The 21,652-nt window shown below is 54.8% G+C and overlaps 1 protein-coding gene and 1 long non-coding RNA gene across 2 annotated transcripts in view; one reads left to right on the forward strand and one right to left on the reverse strand.

Moving 5' to 3' along the window:
* Window positions 1-4,243: 4,243 nt before the first annotated feature.
* QSOX1 (quiescin sulfhydryl oxidase 1) overlaps window positions 4,244-21,652 on the reverse strand; it is a 35,281-nt gene continuing 17,872 nt past the window's right edge. The window contains exons 5-12 of the mRNA XM_023248115.2: window positions 20,700-20,790; window positions 18,278-18,423; window positions 16,538-16,672; window positions 14,350-14,479; window positions 12,653-12,775; window positions 11,704-11,851; window positions 8,060-8,239; window positions 4,244-6,124 (exon numbers count right to left, since the gene is read on the reverse strand). Coding sequence (XP_023103883.2) covers window positions 5,385-6,124; window positions 8,060-8,239; window positions 11,704-11,851; window positions 12,653-12,775; window positions 14,350-14,479; window positions 16,538-16,672; window positions 18,278-18,423; window positions 20,700-20,790 — 1,693 coding nt within the window. The 3' untranslated portion in view covers window positions 4,244-5,384. The remainder of the gene's footprint in view (window positions 6,125-8,059; window positions 8,240-11,703; window positions 11,852-12,652; window positions 12,776-14,349; window positions 14,480-16,537; window positions 16,673-18,277; window positions 18,424-20,699; window positions 20,791-21,652) is intronic.
* Window positions 16,617-18,744, forward strand: LOC123382723. Its single transcript, XR_006591560.1, has 2 exons — window positions 16,617-16,752; window positions 17,248-18,744. It is a non-coding gene; the product is annotated as an uncharacterized LOC123382723 (long non-coding RNA).

Consider the following 21,652-nt stretch of genomic DNA (forward strand, 5'->3'; position numbering starts at 1 on the left):
CTATTAACATGTTTCTTTAAAGTTTATTTATTTATTTTGAAAAAGAAAGCATGAGTGGGTGAGGGGAAGAGAGAGAGAGAGAGAGAGAGAGAGAGAGAGAGAGAGAGAGAGACTCCCAAGCAGGCGCCACACTGTCAGTGCAGAGCCTGACGCGGGGCTCAAACTCATGAACCGTGCCATCATGACCTGAGTCGAAGTCAGATGCTTAACCGACCGAGCCACCAGGCACCCTTGATTCTTAACATCTTTAAAGTTGGTACATATTGCTATATTCTTTTTCAGAAATACTATACCAACTAATATGATCACTTTTCTAGCATCAAGTTGTATTGTTACTTGATGTATAAAAAATATTACTCTTTCACTCTGTTGACTATTGAAGAATATTGTTTCATGTATCTATTGATCTTTGTATTTCTTCTTTTATGAATTGACAGTTCATATTCTTGGCCCATTAAAAGTGGTTTTTAATTGTACAAGTAGTAAATATTTAATAAAAATGAGAAAATACAGATACCTAAAAAGAAAAACACCCATAATCCTACCCCTGACTGTTAACCACTGTTGACCTATTTCATGTACATGTTCCAAGTTTTCACCCATGCCTTCAGTATCCCTACGTATATATGTATTCTATTTTTCAAAAATAAGATCATACTATGTAGAACTGCTTTTGTAACTTCATATTTTCATTTAACAATATGGTGTGGAAACATTTTCAGCTTAAAAAATACGCACTCAAATTGTTTCTAGTGGTTATGTTGTATTCCATTGTAATGATGTACCATAACTTAATCACCTCCGATTATGGACTTTAGATCAAATTTATTTTGATGTTATAAATATTCATCATGTAGCAAATCTTAGTGAATATCTTCAATTACTTCCTTAGGACAAATTCCAGGAATAGAATTGTTGGATCAAAGGTTACATATTCTCTTAAGGCTCTTAAAACATATTACCAGTTACATTGTATTACAAATTGCACATTTCCCAAAGGTGGTGTCAGTTTTTACCTCCACAAGCGGTGTAGGAGGGTGCTCTGTGGCAGACTGTATTTTTTTAAGCTGGCTTCGACAACCTCTCCCATCTCACATAGTTTTCCAGAACTTGTCACTTCCCTATCAGAAGGTGGAGTCTAGGACTCCTCCCCTCGAACCTGGGCAGGACTTTGTATCTGCAACCCGGATGAGATTTTATATCTGTCTCAACCAACAAAGTATAGCAAAAATAATGCTATGTGACTTCTGAGGGCTATGTGAAAATGCCATGCACTTCTGCCCTGTCCTCTTTGGATACTTGCTCTCAGAGCACAGCCACCAGGCTGTGAGGAAGTCCAGGCAGCCCGTGGAGAGGCCTATGAAGAGAACTGAAGCTCCCTGCCCACAGCACGAGCTTGCCAGACTAATTGCATCCAGATATACTGCACAGAGCAGAGATGAGCCGTTTTCCCCTGAACTCTGCTCAAATTGAAGATTTGTGAGCAAAGTAAATGACTGTTGTTGTTTCAAACCACTAAGCTTTGGGGTGGCTTGTTATGCAGCAATAGATAACTGATACACGTCCTTTTCCCTCCCTCTAGCTAGCACTGGGCATTATCCTTTTTTTCTTTCATTTTACCAATAGGATAAAAAAGAGTGACATCTCTCATTTGGTCTTCATACTTTGGCCCATTATTTTCAACAGGGCATTAATGCTTTTCCTATTTACAACAGAACTTTAAAATCCTTTAATCCTGTTTATTTTCCTTGTTGTTCTTTCTTTTCAAAAGAACTGCATTGGTTGCAAAAATTGAAAAAGGTATTTAAGTATTTCTTAAATTTCTAAATTTCTTGGGGGGGGGGACCCAGGCAGTGCTGGGGCAGAGGACGCCGGTGGGGTGCAGGCTGAGGGCTAGCATGAGTGAGCCTTCCCTTCTCATAGTTGTCCTGGACTTCCAAGAGGACACAAATCATACAGGCTGTTATTTCTTTCTGCCACAAGTCCTTCCTGAGTGGCCTTGCAGGACCAACCCTCCCTGAGCTGACAAGAAAACAGCTGAAATCACTGCAAGAAAGGTAAAGGCACCTTAGGGACCACGAGGCTCTGTCTGAAGCCTTCATCCTAGAGGTGAGGAAGCAGAGACCCAAGAAGTGAATGGCTCATCCAATGTCACATGCAGCTGGTTAATGGCCAAGCCAGGAGAATGAAACAGATCTCTTCCTCCTCCAACTGCTGGTGACTTTCCTCCAGGGCCAAGGCTGTGTGGGTACCCTGGACCCCAGGCCTCACCCCCACATCCAGGGAATGATGTGCTGCTCCTGGGCACCCACCCACCCACCCAGTGCCAAGGCTGTCGGGGGGAGGAGCCAGGCTGGAAGTGGGGCCACCCCTTGGGACCTCACCAGCCTGGGGGTGGCTTCTGAATGCAGCAGCCCCTCAGGCTTGTGGTCCCGCTACCCCTGCCCACTTCCTGTCTTCTCTTCCTCCAGGTCTCAGAGAAGCCTCCCCTAACGTCCCCTGCTGGCCCCTCCTTAAGAGCATGAGCACATTTTCCTCTCCCGTCTCTTCCCCTAGAGTGGAAAGCTCCACCGTAGCGGGAACCACGGCTTTCTTCTGTGTATCCTCAGCTTTAGCCCAGGGCAGCATTGAACAAATCCTTAAATAATCTTTTTGAACAGAAAAAATGTTTACGTTTTTTTACTGAGAATTTCTTGTATTCACTCTTTTTCTTTGTTGGACTTGGCATGCGCTTTCCCCTTGGCCTGTGATGCCTTTTCCTGCACATTTTCCTTGCTACACCCACTCAGTTTTCAAAAGCCAGCTCAGCGGCATCTGTCTCTAAGAAATCGTTCCTGAATGCTCAGCAGGTAGCATCCCAGGCAGAGGGGAGTTTCTCTGTCCGGCTCCAGAACAAGGAGCCTTCGCTTTGGCAGGGCTCCCCCGAGGACCCTCCCCTGCGCGGGAGCTCTCCCAAGAAGTGGAGAACAACCTAGAATGGCAAGCAGAGTTCAAGTCACAGAAGCAGGGGCTCCCAGCCTGGCAGACCCGCTGGGGGAGGGGACGAGCTGGGGGGCAAGCTGGTTTATCGATGAAGCTGAAAGCGCCCTGGGGAAATCAGGGTGAAAGGCAGCAGCCCTGTTAAGGGGGAGGCCCACCCTTGTTTATCAATCAGAGCCACGGAGACAGCGCAAGAAAGGGTTGGCTGTGCGGAGGAGGCCCACACCCACTATAGAGGCCCTGGTGGGCCCTAAGAAGGTCCTGTGAAGCAGGCTTGCCGAGGGAAATCCTCTGCACTTGACACTGTGCCAGGTACCAGGCAGTAGAGGAGCAAGGCTGGTGGTCTTGGCCCCGTGGGCACTGGCCCTGGGACCTCTTTCACCTTCTTGCAGGCCGGGGTCGCACTGCCCCGTGTGCTGGCCCGTCAGCCTCCCAGCCAGGACCCGGTGGGGCTCGGGGAGAGGACCAGAGCCAGCTTAGGAGAACGGAGGGGGCAGACGGATGAGTAGAGCCGGGACACAGAGAGGGAGGCTGCGGGGAGGCCCCAGGCTGGAAGCTACCCAGCTAACACAGGGCTGACACGTGCAGGGAAGGGGGTGTCGACCCCTGCCTGTGCCCCCATCCCAGCTGCCCCAGCAGAGGGAGCAAGCTCGGCACCCCGCCTGCTTCACCCAGTGCCAAGGCCATCTGAGCAGAGTGAAGATGTCAAAGAGAAAAACCCCAAATCGGATTGAGGCTCCTGTTCCCCCTTAATGAGGTTCATTATCAGCTGTTCTGATCCTTGTAAAACCTGGCAGGCCGGATTAGGGACAGGCTCTCTAATCTGGCTGACTCCTCCCTGCTGAGCAGCCAAGGCAGGCCGCTCCCACAAACAAGTCCTCTCCTTCCTTGGGAGAGAGCCGGGGATGCAGGAGGCCAGGCCAGGCAGGTGCGAGGAAGGTGCCTGGAGCAGAACTGGAACACGAGTCAGTGCTCCAGGGAGGCTGGGGGAACAGGAGGCAGGATTAGAACTCCACCAAGGCCTGTCTCCAGTGCATGTGGAGACGGAAGGGGCTTGGGAACAGAGAGCTCCTTGGGCAGTACAGGAGGGTCCATCCCGGAGACAGGGGCTGTGCTGGGGCACCTCCTCCCCTGCAGGGTGGTAGCTATGTGAGCCAGGGGCCAGTCACTTCTGGCTGGATCCCCACTGAGGCTGGATTCTGCGTATTCTGTCCAGACCTGGACACTAGGTCTCCAAACAGCAAGTTAAAGAACACACCAACGCTTTGCCTTAACAAAAATAATTTATTCCACAACCCTCCCAAGCAGTGGGGTAGAGTGGGAATCGAGCATGTGTACAGAGTCACCCTCCCCTCTGACCCTTTTAACCTCTGCACGATGGAAGGTGGGCCCTTGAGAGAGAGGACACTTCCTCACTGCAACACCCTCCACATTCAAACATGAGCATCTATTTTGAAGGCCAAAATCAAAAGACAAAAGACCCAGCTCTAGGAGGGGTAGAGTGCACTGGGGAGGAGACAAAGCACATTCGAAGCAATCATCTTTTCCCTGTGGCTTCACTCTACCCTCCAGCTAAGCCCAGAGCCAAGGCACTAAAGACACCAGCACCCTCCTTAAATCCCACACCAGCCCTTATCAGGTCCCACCAAGCCAGCTGCTCACCACCCAGCCCCATGGCCATCACCCATCCGAGTCCACACCAGCTCTGGCCTGCACCCCTCCTGAAGCAGAGGTGTGGGGGAAGGAGCCAGAAGCTCTCCTCCCTCCAACACTCACCCAAGCCTCACCTGGGGGACCAGCAGGACGTTCAGAAGCTTCCAGACCCACCCCCCCCAAAGCAAACCCCCACCCCATAGATACTGAGGGGCTGGAGGATGGACAGACCACAGAGGGCCAGAGGCAGTCCTGCCTTCTCTGGCACAGAGGCCTCTTTGCATCCAGAAGGGAGCGGGATGGACGGGGCCTGGGGTGCAGTGAAGAGTTCCACTCTAGTGCGCCAGCCCTGGGAACGCTCCTCTGGATGGGGGACCTGGGGAACTGTGGCCTCACTTGCCCCAGTTTAGGCCCAAGGCCAGGTGGGAGACACGGAAGTTTCAGTGAGAATGAGCAGGACTTCAAACAAGGTGAAAAAAAGGAATGTGGGTCCTGAGCGGCCAGGGACAGAGCCTCCCATCCCCCCTGCCCACAGCTGTCCTCCCCCGTGCTGTCAGATGGACATGAGCCCTAGGTGCACTTTCATGGCTATGGAATTCTCCTTCCCAGAGGGCCCCAGGAGGTTCGTTGGAGCAACTGGCTTCCCTGGATTTCCCTGGACAAGGAGCAAGGGAAAAGGGGAGAGGAGCAGCGGGCTGGAAGAGCGCCATGAACGGCAGCTCCCCTTCCCGCCCCCTCCCAAGGTGAACGGTTCAGGCTGTGGGGTGGCCAGCGTGGCCCTTCAGTGCCCTCATCCTGGCCCGGAAGTAGGTGTACACGGCCAGGAGGCCCATGAAAGACAGGGAGTAGAGCCCCACACAGAGGCTGATGTCCAGGTGGGAGAAGCCCCCTCCCAGCACCTGTAGCCACTGGTCCCGGCCCCGCACGGGCCCAGCCTCCAGCTCCCCATCAGAAATGCTGGCCAGCTGCTTTGAGCTGCGACCCACTCGCCCCAGCTCTGCAGGGCCTCCGGGGTTCTTCTCAGCGAGGAACTCGGCCAGCAACACGGCTCCTGTGTCTCGTTTGGTCAAGTGTTCCCGCCCTTTTGGCCGCTCCAACGTATCCCTGTGAAGCTCTGCTATGTGCTCAGGAGGTCCCTGGTCTGGCTCAGCTGTCATACTGAGGCCAATGAGCACATCCCGGGGGTGACTCACCCTCAGTGTCTCTGCTGGAACTTTGGGAACCGTGGTTCCTGGGCCTACCATGACCCCGGCCTTCTCAGGGCCCAGAGTAAAATTTCTGGCTGCCATCCTCTGGGCAACCATCCGGGGGCCCGGCCCGGCTGAAGGAAGGTCCAGGACGACATTGCTGGGCGAGAAGTGGGTCTTGAGGAATCTGAGGGTGTTGTCCAGGTCCCACACAGGCGAACCCCGGAGCTCATTGTGGCAGGCAGAACAGAGTTCGCGGGGCGGCCACTGCACCTTGGGAAAGTGGGGGTCCTCGCTGGGGGCACCTGGCGAGGAAAACACACAGGCTGGCTGTGACCCCTGGGCCTGTCTAGAAGCCCAGACCTCATTTTTCATTCAGAATGCCAGCTTCCTCATCTGCCCTTGGGAATGATGGGTATGAGAAGCCAGGTGAAAAAACCTAGCATGGGGTTGGGGGGGGGGGCATGGAGCCCAGCACGGTGCTGCCCTGGGCGAGGAGGACTCCAATCCCCTCCTCAGCCACCACAGCCTCCTAGCGGCCGCTCCCTGCAGCCCCTTCATCAACTTCACTGCTGGGTTGTACCCCTCAACCAGGCATGGAAAAGGGTCAGAGGACTCAATATTATCTGTCTTGCAGTCTTTGGTTGGTCTGCTAGTAATTTTCTTCTCTGCATTTTTCTGAAATTTCCCAAGTTTTATACAGTGAAGAAACATTACTTCTGTAGTTCAAGGGAAAATGTTTTTTTAAAACAAGAGCTCGGGCATGTGGTAATGTACAGGTGTTCCTCACGCCATGGCAGCCCTCCAGGGTAGGCAGGAGTTGGTGGAATCTCCTTCCCTGGTGGGCTCCAAGGGGTGGGTGTGGGGGCGCCTGGGGGCCTGGATGGGGAAAAGGGCACTCAGGAGGGTCAGGGAGTTACCCTGATGGCTGGCTTGGTGGGCACAGCCCCAGGCTGAGCCCCACAGGGCCAGGGTCGCCCAGGGAGTGCCCACCAGCCCAGATCTCTTGGAGGAGGCACCTCTCCCAAAGGGGTTAATAGGGAACAAAAGGTGCTGGCCAGAACGAAGCAGCGGCGAGTGATGTAACCGCTGGAACAGTTATTGTGGGGAGGGGACATCGAGCAGATTCCAAAGGTCCGGTGAGAAGTAGTGGTGACCAGCCTTGTAAAGCGAGCACTCGATTTGTACCTGCTTGTTACCAATACTAGTTTAATCCGAAAGGACCCCACTACCCCCCCTCCCCACCCCCGCTCCGAGGGCGGGGTACTGCCTTCCTCCAGGCCGGGCCGCCTTGCCAGGAGAAGCCCCAGATCCACCCTCCAGTGGCAGCTGGGCCCCAAGGGGAGCAGGGAGCCTGCCCAGGTCATGGGGCTGGAGGGTCACATGGAGCATGTGGGGGCGGGACGGCAGCAGAGAGGGAAGCAGGGAGAGGAGAGACGGGCTCCTGTCTTCTTTTCAAAGTCGGCCAGGAGGCCCCAGGGGACCAGCAGCCTGCACCACCACCTGCTCCATTCCCTTCCTTTTCCTTTAACCTCGGCAGCCCCAGGCCTCATCCCCAAACCTCCCACCCCCAGGAGGTCTGTCAGCCACTCCCCTCTCCCCACAGATAAGCCCAGGCTCCGACCACAGATGGCCCCTCCCCACCGCGACAGTTTCTGGTCACCTCTTAGTTTAATGCTTTTGCCTGTTGGAGCCATCCGACTCCTTTGCACCAGGAACAGAAAACACTGTAAATGGGGAAACTCAGAAGACAAGGCCTCCCCCTATGGGAATCAGTCCCTGTTTTTTTCTAGGGAGGACTTGGTCTTTGTCTTCAGGCACATTTCATTGCTAGACCCCTCCCCTTGGGTGGAAAAGCCCAGCTCTCCTCTCCCTGTTGGTGTGAGTAAGAAAGGGGCCAAGAGCCAGAGAGCAGAACAAGGAAGGCAGGAGAGGGACCCCAAGAGTTCTGAGGAAGGCGCCCTGGTGCAGGAGAAAGAGTGAGCAGTGGCACTGGAAGGCCACAGTCCTAGAGCGTCAAAGCCTCAGCTTCCTCATCTGGAAAATGGGTCTAAAGACACTGACTCCATCAGCAGCGCAGGCGGAGCATGTGGAAAGGCTCTGTGCCCTGTGAAGCACTGTGAAACACAGGGTGTTACTTTGGGGATGAGTGCCCTGTCCCCACCTCTGGTCCAAGTCCCCTAAAACTCCCCCACCTCCCTCTGTAGGTGACTCCAGGCTTGGAGAGGGCCCTTCCTTACCGGCGAGGCGGGCGTTGACCTTGTTGTGGCTAGACCAGAGCCAGAGCACGGCGCTGTTCAGACTCTCCACCCGGTGCATGGAGGCCGCCGCCATCTGCTCAAAGTGGCTGGCGCAATCTCGGCAGCCGAAGAAGAAGCGCACGTAGCCCCGGATGGCCTGGAGGACCTCCTGGGCTTTGGCTGCGGGGAGAGGAGATGCTGCAGTGGTTGCAGGGAGGGGGGGGGGTGCTTTCTGGCTGCCTGCGCCCGCCAGCCCCACCACCGTCCCCTCCACAGGCCCCAGGTCTCCTTGCACACCTGTCCACCTTCCAGAGGTCACTTCAGAGTTGACCCCATCTCCTCCCAAACTCCTAAATTGCAGTTTCCTTTCTCTGCTAATCATCCAGGTCCCTGTCACTGACACTTGGGATAAAGCCCAAACTCGTCAGCAGAACACTTAGGCTCTTTGAGATGTGTCTGGAGAAGCAGGCAGGGGCCAGCCTGCCCACACCCCATCCCCTGCACCCCTCCTTGTGCCCAACCCACTTTGGGCTTCCTGCTCCTTCAACCACTGCATCGGGGGTCCCTGCGATCTGGCTCTGCACATCCCCCGCTTTGTCTCCATATCCCCTCACCTCCTACTCCCTCCCCCTGGGCCCTCTGGACTGGCGTCAGTGCCCACCCCTGAAAACTCCCTTCACCTTCCTGCTGACGCCGGCTCCCTGAAACACGCCCTCTTAAACCCTTTGTCTTCCCCACACCTCATACGTCAGGGCCGGTGGTGGCGGAAGGACCCTCCTTGCTGCTGGTTGCTTCCAAACTCTCTCTGTCCTGCGGCAAACTCCCAGCCCCTCAAAACAGGACCCATGGCCCCCCCACCTCGACCACCCCCCAAGCCATCATTCCTGGCAACTTGAGCACCCTGAAAGCCACGCCTTGCCTTTGTCCTTGGCCCCCTGGGTGCTGCCCTCCCCTGCCCCAGCCCGGCTGCTGCCTGCCCCACAACTGTGCCCACCGCCTCCTCCCTCCCTGTGCTCAGGGCCTTACCCCTTCTGGCCTCGCGAAGGATCTCACTCCTGTAAACATATTCCTTTGTTACTGCGGCACCCACTTCTCCCTTAACGCGGGATCATTCTGACTGGGAAAGACGACTGCAATAAAGACATCCCTTCTCTGACCCCTGTTACTTCCCCATCATCTCCAGTTTCTTGCCTCTTGTTCTCCCCTCAGCCCATTCCAGCCGGGCCTTTCTCTCCACGACACAACTGCAACAGCTCTTGCCAGAGAGCCCCGCACCCCCCCCCCCTCTCCGCTTGGCTGAGTACACCCTTCTTCTTCAAACACGGTATTTTGAAATCACAGCGGCTGCTCCTTCTCCATCTCCTTTGCTGGCTCCTGTTCCTCGTCAGAGGCCCAGATGCCACACACCCCAGGGCACAGGCCTCAGTGCTGTCCTCTGCCCGCCCCGTAATGGGCTTGTCCAGTCCTGAGGCTTTACCTATCACCCCCATGCTCATGCCCACGAGATCTGTACCTCTGCCATGGACCTCTCCCCAGAAGCCTGGACTCAACTGTCTACACCTCCGTTCAGACAGTTAGCGGGCACAGACCACGGAGTCCCCCACCATCTACACACTCCGACCACTGAGCCTTCCCATTTCTCGGCTCACAGAACCACCGTCCACCAGAAGTTCAGGCCCAGCAACTCTGGGGTCTACCCTGGGTCCTGGCTCCTGCCTATACTCTCCATCCAGTCTGCCCCGGGCTCCCATCAGCACTACCTTCAAAATACTCCTAAATCTGACCACTTCTTCCACATGCTACCTACCACTCTGGTCTAGGCCACCACCGCCTCTCGGGACTAGCTTCGCAACTTCCTGGGGTGGCCCTGCCTCCACCTTGCCCCGCTACAGACCACCCTCCACCCAGCAGTCTCCCTAAAGCATCAGTCGCTGGGGACGCTCCCCTATGAAACTCTCCAGCAGGGTCTCCAGACCCTGAATCAGAAATCCAACCCCTCCTTTGCCAAGACCACCACACGTGCACCTCCTCTACTGCCTCCCCCATCCCAGCCTCTCCCCCTGGCCTTCTTTTGCTGCTGCCAACATGCCAGACGTGTCCTCTGCACCTGCTAGTCCTTGGCCCGTGTTATCGGCAGTATTGTGTTCACTCAAATTCTTATGTCAAAGTCCTAACCTCCAGTATTTCAGAATGTGACTGTATTGGACACAGACTTCAAATTAGATAATTAAAGTAAAATAAGGTCACGAGGCTGGGCCGGTGGGCCCTCAGCCATTATGACTGGTGTCCCTACAAGAAGAGGAAGCTGGGATGTGGCACACGGTGAAGACCACATGAAGACACAGCGAGAAGAGGGCCTTCTGCCAGCCAAGGAGAGGCCTCAGCAGACACCAACCCTGCTGACACTTTGATCCTGGACTTCCAGACTCCACAACCGTGAGCAAGTAAGCTTCTGTTGTGCGAGCCCCTCAACATGTAGCACTTTGTTATGGCGGTCAAACGGGCACAGCCTGGAAACCTCTCTCCCCACATTCCCCCAGCTGCCTCCCTCTCACTAGTCAGGGCCCCGTGCAGGGCCGGCTCCTCGGAGAAGCCGTCCCCAGCCACCCCGTGTAAACATGGCACCCCTCCCTCGCCCTCTTCCACACCACCTAGCTCGGTCTTCTTCAGAGCATTCATCATCACACCTGAGATGATCTATTTGTATGGTCCCTGTCCATCTCCTTCCCCCGGAACATCGGCCCTCTGAGGCAGGGACTTCCTGCCCGATGCACCACGGTACCCCTCCCGACACAGGGCCCAGCGCTTTGAAGGTGCTCTGTAGAGACCGGCTGGCTGGCCGGCTGGCTGCACCCTGGCCGCTCCTCGAATCCCTCTGCCTCTGCTCAGCCGTTGGGGTGCTCTTCCTTCCTAGCTCGGCTCCTGTTCACCCATCCATTCTCAGCTTACCTCCTTTTGCCCCTCCTGACAGCATGGAGACTTCCTCCCCCTCCCTGCGCACCCTCATCCCTGGCTCTTGGCCTTGGCACCTTGCAGGGCGGCTCCGCCCCCCTGCCCCACGGAGGGCAGGGATTGTTTCTTTCCCGCCTTTGCAGCCTCCGGGCTGAGCCAGGGCCCCATATAACCCTCAGCAAACACGGACTGAACTGAATACCTGCCCTTCTGGCTGTCAGGTGTGGCTGCGAGGCAGAGTGGGTGATGGAGGCAGCTGCTCGGTTTGGGGAGGGAACAGGGCAAGAGGAGCAATGTGTTCCCCCAGCTTCCCTCAGAAAATGACGTTTCAGTGGGAAACACTAAAACCGTTCAAAGTACACAGTATCGGCCACGTAGACCAAAACAGACATAGTTCTTTCCTTTACAGGAGTATAAAAAAACAGAACCACACGTTTTTCACGAAGGGCTGGAAACAAAGCAAGGTCGTGGTTCCAAGAAAGCCGGGAAGAAACCTCATGCTGCTGTTTGCCGGGCACCACCCTGGGGCAGGGGACACGACCGGGTGGCTTCTCCAGGTCCCCCCCATTCTGGTTCTACGCTGAGTGCATGCAGCCAGCTGCAAATGCAGAATCTTCTACATCTGGGCCTGAGTGAGGAGGGCAAGGCAGGGCTGGGCTGGGGCACTGGGGGTGCACAGGCCTCGGACTCACCTGCTTCATGCGAGTGGTCTAAATTGTGCCGGGCTGCTTGCACGGTCAGGAAATGAAAGAGGAGCCACAAGGAACACGGAAAGCCCCGGAAATGTGGCTCACTCCCCTGGCAGCCAACCCAGTTCACCTTCTTGACAATCACAGCGCCCTAAGGAATACATACGTGCATGAGAGCATATATGGAGAAGAAAAGGAATGGGACGGGTGGTGAGGAAAGAAGCTTCCAGGAGACTCAAAGGTCAGCGCACAACCCTAAGACAAACGAGGTCCCTTTCTTAGTCTCTCATCTCAAAGGTGGCCTTTCCCTTCCACTGGCGACACCCATCAAAGGAGCAGCAGATCTGAAGAGCTGTGACACAGACTGAGTTACATCCTTATTCTAGCCTCAACTTCCCCATCTGTAAAATGAGAAATGAGGGGTCTGGCCTCTGAGGTCCCTTCGAGCCTTGGCATCCTACAAATCTGTAAGGCTGTGTGCCTCTGCTGGCTGCCGTGGCCCACCTTTGCAAACAGCGGAACGCACAGGCACCCAGAAAGGTGCCCCTGGAGAGGGCCAGAGGGGCCCAATGTGCCTGCGGTCCACAGGGAGCAGTGGCTACAAACTCGCTCACGGCTGGTATCTCACAATTGGACTTGAATCCCAGTCCAATCACCTACCGGCTATGTGATCGTAGACAAGTTACACAATCTCTCTCACCCTCAGTTTCTTCATCTGCTAAACAGGGATAATAGCTACCTTCCACTAAAGCTGGGAAGATTAGATGAGCTACGGTGCACGCACACAGCTCTAAGTAGCAGTTTATTCATTACGAATGGAAGGACCCAACCAGGATCCCGGACTCCTGCCCCAGTCCAAGTTGGTGAAGGAGGTCGGAGGCTACAGGGTGAGCCTTCCACTCCCACAGTTATTGAGGATACGAAGAAGGACGTCAGTTGTCCCCAGACTCACCTCCTTCCTGTTGTCCAGGGCAGCTTTAAAGAAACCGTAGGGAATTTTCTTTCTCTGCTGCCTCTTGAGCCAGTCATTCATGGAATGCAGGAAGTTCTGGACTAAGGGCTGGCCAGGGAAGTGCTGTGGGGGGCACAAGGGGAAGCTGGGGAGTGAACAGCAATTCCCCCAGAGCCCTGCAGTCCCAGGGGGATAGGGGGCTAAACAGAAGTGGGCCAAGGCAGTTTCTTGAAATGTCCCCAAGCCACCAGGAAAACATCCTGCCTAAGATGCAAACGTGTGTTCCTCACAACCTCTGCTCTGGGGCACCTGGTAAGGCGAGGGAGGGGCTGGGGAGAGAACAGAGGCTCTAAGTCAAGCTGGGTCCTTGAGGCTCCCTCTCTCAAGGCTGACCCTGACCCCACACTGCCCCTGGGAGGAAGGCTGGGCAGCTGCGTGGCTTCCCGGGGCTGCTGGGCACCTGGGCCACACAGTCCTCTTTGCAGGTGATCTTCTGAGAGACCAGCTGACTTGCTGACTTACTGACTGCTGGGCGAGGCTGGGGAACAGCCTTCCATCTGTATTCCGTAGGATGCCATGGGGACAAGGCGGCCCTGGGGCGCATAGCCAAGATCCAGACCTTGATGGTAACTCCCAAGAGTCTCTGAGGAGCATGAAAAGCTACTCTGACAATAAGTCAGCTGAAATCTCATTAGTATCAGCACTTTAAAGCCACAGGACTCTAGGGAGGAGGGCAGATGTGTGTGTGCATGTGCGCGTACACACACACACCAGGGGAGGGGGGCAGAAGAGGGGAATGCCGGCAGAGCAGGTCAGATAAAACCATCGAGACACTGGTCAAGAGGACAATGACACTGAGGAAAGTTCGGAGGAGAAAGAAAAAAGAAGGATCGCTACACAGAAAAACCTGCCAGAGGACCCAGTCCTGGGAGAAAGCCGTTACATATTCCCATCAACCCTCCAGGGCTGGACACGGCCCCTGAGGGAGAAGTGGCCAGAAGAATCTTGTCTTTGACCCACTCCCTCTTGGTCAGCTCACTCGGGCCTCTGGGCTCCCAACATGATTTTACAGCTTTAAGTCAACGTTTTTCCCTGGCCTTTGCCCTTCATCCTGACTTGGACCCTTCCTCCTTCTAAGACCCTGGTGTCAGGAGGAACGATGAATTAAAGGCTCTGGACTTCAGGGAGTCACCCTCTGGCTGGAGCAGGAAACGCTGGTGACCGCACGCCACCCAGTGGCCAGTCCCACCAGCTGCTTACGGGAAGGAGCAGGGGCGTCGTTGGGGAGGGACCCAAGGCTCTGGCTTCAGGCTGTGACAGCACCACACAAGCACAAGACTGAGCCAGGTGGGCCTGAGGCCAGGACTGGGTGAGGGGGGGACTGGGGAGGTAGGGCTGGCAAGCAGTTCCCGATGGGGAGGCAGAGATCACCCCCAGCGGCAGCCCCAGCTGCCCACAGACCTGCACCAAGAAGAAGCAGACCTGGCACTCAGGAGCTGAGGGTAGCTGAGTCAGCAGTCAGGCTCAGCAGGAGACCAGAGCCCGCATCTGACTCAGCAGTCCTCGGCAGCCCAGAGCCTCGGATTTTAAGTAGGGCAGCACTGGAGTGGATCTGGAACCAGACAGAAGGATGCAGGGAGGAAGGGGGAGCCAGCTACAGAGGGAAGAGAGACAAGGGAGACTGGGGCCCTACTCACCTGGGCCAGCACTGCCATGAACTTTTTCAGGGCCACCAGGCGCTGCCCTTCCAGAACAGAGAACTTGCCCACTTCTACCCGCAGGATGTAGTGCAGTGCAGATTCCAGGTCAGCCATGTAGATCTTGGAGCTAAGGACCCAGGAGGAGGCAGAGAGAGAGAGAGAGAGGTGTTAGCCATAGGGCAACGGCTGGGGACGAGTGCCCAGGGCTAAAGAGAGAGAAGGGGAGGGCCATCTCTGATGGTCACAGAGTCTTGTAAGTTAGCACCAAGCTCTGCCACTGACCAGCTCTGTGACCCTGAGTATATGACTTAACTTCTCTGAGCCTCAATTCCTCATTTATTATCACAAGTAAATAATAAATTGCTCACAGGTAGGTTGCTAAGAGGATGAAACAAAAGCACAAAGGTAAACCCCTCAGCAACTCCTGGCACAGAGTAGGGGATCCCCCTCTGCAGGCTCAGAGCCAGTCTCACCCATGACTCCTTAAAGGTGCGTTAGTCAGGCTGCTGGTGGAAGGCTGAGCTTCATTCTCTGTTCTGAACAAAGACCCCCAAGGGACAGACAGACCAATAAAAAGCTGGGTCCTCTCGGAAAGACCAAGGGTTTGGCTGCCCACCAAGTCAGGGCACAGCGGGGACTCAGGGGATAGGAGGAGAAGCGGTGTGTGTTTTTATTTTGGGGCTGATATCCTCGTAGCTGCCAGACCTTGGTAGCAGGTGGGGCTCCCTCTCACACCTCTTGGGCTGACTCCGGCCCCAGCGCAAGGGCTTCAGGCTCCATGCTGACCATTCCCCCCTGCGCCCATCACGCTCACTTGGGGCCTGGGCTTGGGGTTCTGAAGCAAAGGGCTCCTTGTGTGTTGGCCGCTTCTCTACCCCTGCTTCCTGAGGCCTGGGTTCTGGCCTCAGATCTACAGTGAGCTAGCTCTGAGAGGTGGGGCAACTACAATCTACCTCTCTGGGGCCTCAGTGACCTCACCTGTAAAATGGACTGATGGCTCCTGCCGCACCTACCACCTCAGGTTGCAGGGAACCAGCAAGGTCAGCTAACTGGGGTGAGCCTGTGACCACCTGTGCTTCACGCTCGTGGCAGAGTCCCTCTCTGTGCTCCGGGGCCTCAGTACCTCACCATTCCCATGGTCTGCCTCAAGAAATGGCCCGTGACTGAAGGGAGATAATGTATTGGAAGGTGCCCAGCAGTTTGGCACACCAGGCCAGTATGTGTCAGCTATTATAATTTGAATGAATTGAATCACCATAATTTGAATGACCACAACGACCATTCATTCCCACCTCTCAGTCTCTCTTTCCTTCTTACCTGATTTACTAAAAATCTCTCCATTAGTGCTTTCAACCCTTAAAGTCCCTCATGCTGGGATGCAAAATCCTCTGGAAATCAGATGACCTTTCCCCCAGTTGTCTCGTACAGTCCCCTGTACTGTAGGTGCAAACCACCTTCCTGATGCAGCTCTGGGCTCCCTGGTCAGCCATTTCCACCTGGTAAACTGCTGGATGCCCGTGCAAGAGGTTTGCAGCCTCATTTGCCCAACAAGCAGGAATTCTACTCCAAGAGCAACTTCCTCATGGTTACAACTGTGCACAAAGATATAGGCTACCTCAAAAGGTAGTGAGCTCCCCAGCACCAGAGGCATTGAAATGAGGTCAGTGTCCTCCTAGAATGGAAAGTAAACTCTCTGTGGGAAGGAGCTGCACATCTGGACATACCTGTGGTACAGTGCCTAGCCTGTAGCAGGTACTCAAAAGTACCTGCTGAAGAAATAGTTGCTTGGGTAGGAAGCTGGCTGGAAGGCCACAGATTATCCTTCTAAGCTGATTCTACTTGTTCTTGAATAGCATTAAGCTCAAGGAATGTGGGCATAGAAAAGTATTCATTCTATCATGAAGGATACAAGTAAATGCTGTTTGGCAGCCGCCACAGTCAGCAGACGCAGGGCTGGTCACCAGTTCACTGCTGCTGCTCCCACACATCTGAGACTCTCCTGCATGGCCGGAGGCGGAGGGGGGGGTGGTGCCCAAAGGCCAAGGTCAGCCCTCGGGGGTCTGGGACTGGAAAGGCACGTGCTAAGCTCAAGACAAGGAACGGAATGTGGTAGGAGGCAGGGGGTCTGTGATCAGAGGTAAGGCTGGGGTGAGGGAAGGGCTCAGGGAAGTAGGCGTGGCCTTACCGATCTGCGACCTTCCACACAGTGGGAGCTGCTGTGTGAGCTGTGGTTGGCGCAACCGTGGTCGGGACAGCCTCCCTGGTGGTCCTGGAGAACTTCTGCAGGTACGTGGTGTAGAAGGACCTGGATTCCTTAAGTCTGCGAGGGAAGAAAGCACAGAGGAGAGGCAGTGAGTCTGGAGAAGCAGACCCCAGGGCGAACTCCTGCCTGGAGAGGAGGTAGGTGGCTCACTTGACAGAAACGTTTATTAAGAAATATTTGAATCTGGTTGGGTCTTACCCTCCGCGAGCTCAAAATCAAGGCACCCATGCCTCACTTCGGCCTTTCTATCCACTGCTCATGCAATGGAAAGTTTCGTGGACACCAGTCTGATGTCAAAACCCCATCTGGAAAAGCAGCGGGGCCCGAGAAGGTCTCAACCTGGCCCGGAGAGGCTGTGGGGTGGAGCACACGGAGGAGCAGGTGGGGTCCGCGGGACTGCTGCTAATTCCGCCGTGGACAGGACGGCTGGGACTGACTCCCCTCCCCAGAGACTGAGGAAGCTGCCTGCTCACAAGCTGGCTCTGAGATACCAGAGGGGACATGAGTCCCCAAGAAAGTCACCGCAGTGTGATACACGGCTTTTCAAAAACAGGTAGTAACGACAACAACAAAAACGCTACAATCCTCAAATCCTTCTACAATCCTTTCGACTTCTTTCCCTCTTCTGACAGAGTCCTTGAGGGCAGGCGACACCTCCCGGTCACGGCCACCTGGAGGAAGGGTGTGAAGACCAGCCACAGCATGACGGGACACCCCAGGGGAGCTGGCATCAGGAAGCCCTGCTTCCCACTCTGCCGTCCCGGCCTGATGTTTATCGATGAACAGATGGCTCCGGAGCAGCGTCGTCACAAACAATTTTCCCCTCCACCAGCTCCAAGTAGGGAAACAATGCCTCCTCTCCCCACCAGGACTGGCACTTTCTGTCCCTGCTGTCCCCCTACAGATATCAGGCTTCCCTCCCCCAGGAGAACTCTCTGACAAGGCCTGGCCCGGTGCTGTCTAGCGACTGGGGCCGGCAAGGGCGCGTGGCCGCCCTGCCCAGCCTCCAGGCGGGATGGCACTAATGGGCCCGCAGAGCAGCTCGCTGGGTACCTCGGGCAAGTCTCGAGCTCCCTGGCCCTCGAGTTCCTGCCTGCAGAGCCAGGCTACATCAATCATCTACCCAGGGAGGGCATCGAGGCACCATCTGGCGCCATTTAACGGGCCATTCAGCAGCAGGAGCCTGACAGAGGGCCACGGCTGGCCTGATTGTTTTCTCTTGGCATTTTGGAACCGGCTATTGTCTAGCTCCTAATGAACTTTTCTGCAATTAGAAAACTAAAGGGAGGGAGGGTCAGGCATATCTGAGAGCTTGCCAGGCCCGCAGCCTGCCAACGAGTCTGTGGACAGAGGAGAATGAGGAGTGGGGCCAGGGCTGCGGTGGCGACGGTGCGGAAGCACGGAGGGCGAGGGCGCCAGGAGCCTGAGGCAGGACTGCCGAGCTGGGGGCCGGGAGCCATGTTCCCGGCACTGCCCACCCCCGCAGGCAGACGGCTGCTTCTCCTGCACAGGGCGCTCCCTGCCTGTCTCGGAGGGAGCTCCTCAGAAGAAGGGCAGGAGAAAGAACTTGTCAGCCCCAGTAAGAGGCCAGCAGCCCCTCCGGGCAGGAAGAAACGAGCACAGGGAGAGAGGAGGGAGGGGACAGAGAGGCACTGCACTCACACTCGGACCCGGGAGGCAGAGCCATTCCGAAACAGCAAGTAGCAAGACGGGAAGTCGGTGACCCCAAACTTGCTCACCACATCACCCTCCGTGTTCAGGACCCTGCGCACCGCGATGCCATGGTGCTGGGACAGGTCCAGAGTCACCTGCAGAGACAGACAGATAGACGTGTTGGGGGCGGGGTCCAGTCACTGGGCAGAAGGAGCCCTGGGCGGGTGCCTGGTGGCAGCCACACTCCACCCAGACTCTAAACCTTTCAGAGAGTCGACCAGGGTGCTGAGCGAGACTCATGCCACCAACCGCATCTATGCCACAGGGCACAAGAATCAAGCACTGCCCAGGAGAAGGGGCCTTGGAACTGTGCACACCACACACCTTGAATTTCCTAGAGCAGTCCAATTGAATAGCTTTTTCTTTCCAATGAAAGCAATCTGTAGAAGGCATGATAAAATGTGGTTTCATTTTTATTCTTATATTTATAAGGCTTTCTATCTATATTCCGAATCAGAAAACATACTTAGATAGGATTTTAATTTTAGAAAGAAATAAGGGAAAAATAATGTTAGCTAATGTTTACAGAGTAGGTATTATGTGCTATATATATATTGCTTCATTAATCTTCAAAATAATACTATGAGGGGCACCTGGGTGGCGCAGTCAGTTAAGCGTCCGACTTCAGCCAGGTCATGATCTCGCGGTCCGTGAGTTCGAGCCCCGCGTCAGGCTCTGGGCTGATGGCTCAGAGCCTGGAGCCTGTTTCCGATTCTGTGTCTCCCTCTCTCTCTGCCCCTCCCCCGTTCATGCTCTGTCTCTCTCTGTCCCAAAAAAAATAAATAAACGTTGAAAAAAAAATTAAAAAAAAAATTAAAAAAACAAAATAATACTATGAAACAGGAACTATTGTTAGGAGGCCAAGCCAGTAGGCATAGTATACTATGGTTACCTGGGTGTGCATCCTGGCCCCACTGGCCTAAACCTCCCCCCAACTCAATTTCCTTACTTGCAAAACTGGAGTAACAATTGGATTATTAACAAAATTGGAATCGTAACAGCAACTAGTGCATAGTAGGTACATAAGTGTTCATTAAAAAATAAATGCCTATTGCAAATGAAAAACCTGAGGCTTAGAAGTGAAATCGAGTGTCTAGGTCATACAGTTAGCAAGAGCCTGAATTGGGCAACAAATCCAGTTCAGTTTGGGTCCGGAGCCTGGGCTCTTGGTCACTGTGCCTTCCTGCTTTTCAAACTAACCATCCTCTGCGTGGACACGGCCCCAGACTCACTCAGTCCACAGGGGTCCCTGCCCCTGGTTTCCCAGGGCGCTAGGGGGTGGGCAGCAGGGAGAAAAGCTGATTCCAGTGAACATTTATCAGTCACTTCCTCATGACAGGCATGACCCCAGGCCTGGACTGGGACCCCAGAAGGGTCAGGCAGTCCTTCAGCAAAACTCTGTGCCCCCTCCCCACCTCCCTCTGCTTCCCCTCTTGGGGCCCCGAGGCCTAGAGGCACCCCAGAGCCCTGTCGACTGTGCTTGCTGAGTTTCGGGAGGAAAGCCATTCAGAGTCAACAGTGGTGTTTAATTTCATTCCCACTTTCATGCCTCTTCTACATCCCTGGCCTGCCTTGCACCTTCACCCGTGCCCTGGCCCATCATCCCACCTCTGCACCTGGGAAAAGCTCACCAGTGGTCTAGAGGAGTCTGTGTGCCAGTGGCAGAATGCAGAGCTCTCTGCATCAGGCCAGGGGCATGGATCTTTAAAAGGCACTATTCTGTGCCAGCTACCCACCCAGGTCTGTTACCTAAACTGCCTCATTGGACTGTCCCAGCAATACTCTGAGGAGAGGTAATTATCACTGCTTTATAGATGGAAATGGGGCTCCAGGAAGCTAACTCACTTGATCACAGATCATCACGAAATGGGAAGTCAAACCTGCCTGTTCTGTAACCTGCCTCATCTGGTAAGGGATCTCACTTCCTAATGAGGCACTGCATGAGCTTTGATGTCCCCTCCCCCCACTCAAGTTTTCTACTCCAGTTCTTGGGGGGGGGGGGGGGGCGGGGAGAGGCGGGCAGGCTCACAGACCTGGCTTAAAGCCATACTCCACCAATTCACTGGCCAGGGGATCTTCAACGTGTTACCTGATTATCTACCTTAACTTTGAAGATTAGCGACTACGTGTGCCAGCATTCAATGGACAACAGGTGATATATGTGCGGTTTCAATGAGGGACATGAAAACAGACATAAAGGTTTTCAAATAGAAAGGCCCGGCTCCCACACTTCCCGTGTCCCCCAGCAGGGGTCAGGCCAGTGCTGAGCTAAGAAGTGCACGTGACCGACACCCTAGAATTCCGGAGGACAGCTCTGTCCTTGAACTCACTGGGCTCCTCAGGAGTTGCAGGGACCCTGGGGGCAGCTCACCTCTCTACCCAGATAGGAGCCTGCCTTTTCAAAGATCAGGGCCAGGTATTCTTCATCGTTTCTTGCAAAGAAGCCATCAATCTCCTCCAGCCTGCAAGAGACAACATTGGCAGTGACCATCCACAGCCAGTGACAATAAAGCGGAGCTGCTGGGGACACGGGTGCGGCAGGCACAGCACTGCAGGCACAGCCACACAAACTCCTCCTCTGTTTCCACAGGGGGCTCCATGGCGGTCTCCCCCTGCCAGCCCTCCCCTCCGGGGGAGTAAAGCCAAACCCTCAGTCTCAGAGCATGCTGCCTCTGCTACCTCACACTGGCTCTCCATTGTGCCCACCTTATTGACTTGTTTTTTCAAATGTTTATTTTTGAGAGACAGAGAGAGAGAGAGAGAGAGAGAGCATGAGAGTGTGCAGGGGAGGGGCAGAGAGAGAGAGGGAGAGAGAGAAGCAGGCTCCACACTGTCGGTGCAGAGCCTGATGTGGGGCTCGATCCCACAAACTATGAGATTGTGACCTGAGCTCCAATCAAGAGTCGGGTGCCGAACCGACGGAGCCACCCAGGTCCCCCTTGATTTGTTTTTTGATGCTGTCTCTTAAAAATCTGGGGTGATTATGAGGTGGTCTAGGGAGCAGGAAGTGGGTGGGGGAGGGATGCTTTGACACTAGTCGTCTTTATGTTCTGGGTAAGGCCCAGACTTAGCGAATATGGTTTTTATTCGTCCCCTAAGGACCAGTGTTTAGAACCATTCAGATATGAGACTTGGTCTTGGGGGTGGCAAGTCATTACCAACTGGGAGACCCGCTTTCCCTCCCCTGGAGCAGGCCTGACAAGGGAATTAAAGAACCAAAGTCCTGGGTGCAGGAGACCTTAGAAGCCATCTAACCCAACCTCCTTATTTTAATTTGAAGAGACTGAGACCCAGAACAAAGGCAGAAATTAGTAAGAAGGTAAA

Source organism: Felis catus, chromosome F1 (assembly GCF_018350175.1).
Source record: "Felis catus isolate Fca126 chromosome F1, F.catus_Fca126_mat1.0, whole genome shotgun sequence".
NCBI classification, from domain to species: domain Eukaryota; kingdom Metazoa; phylum Chordata; class Mammalia; order Carnivora; family Felidae; genus Felis; species Felis catus.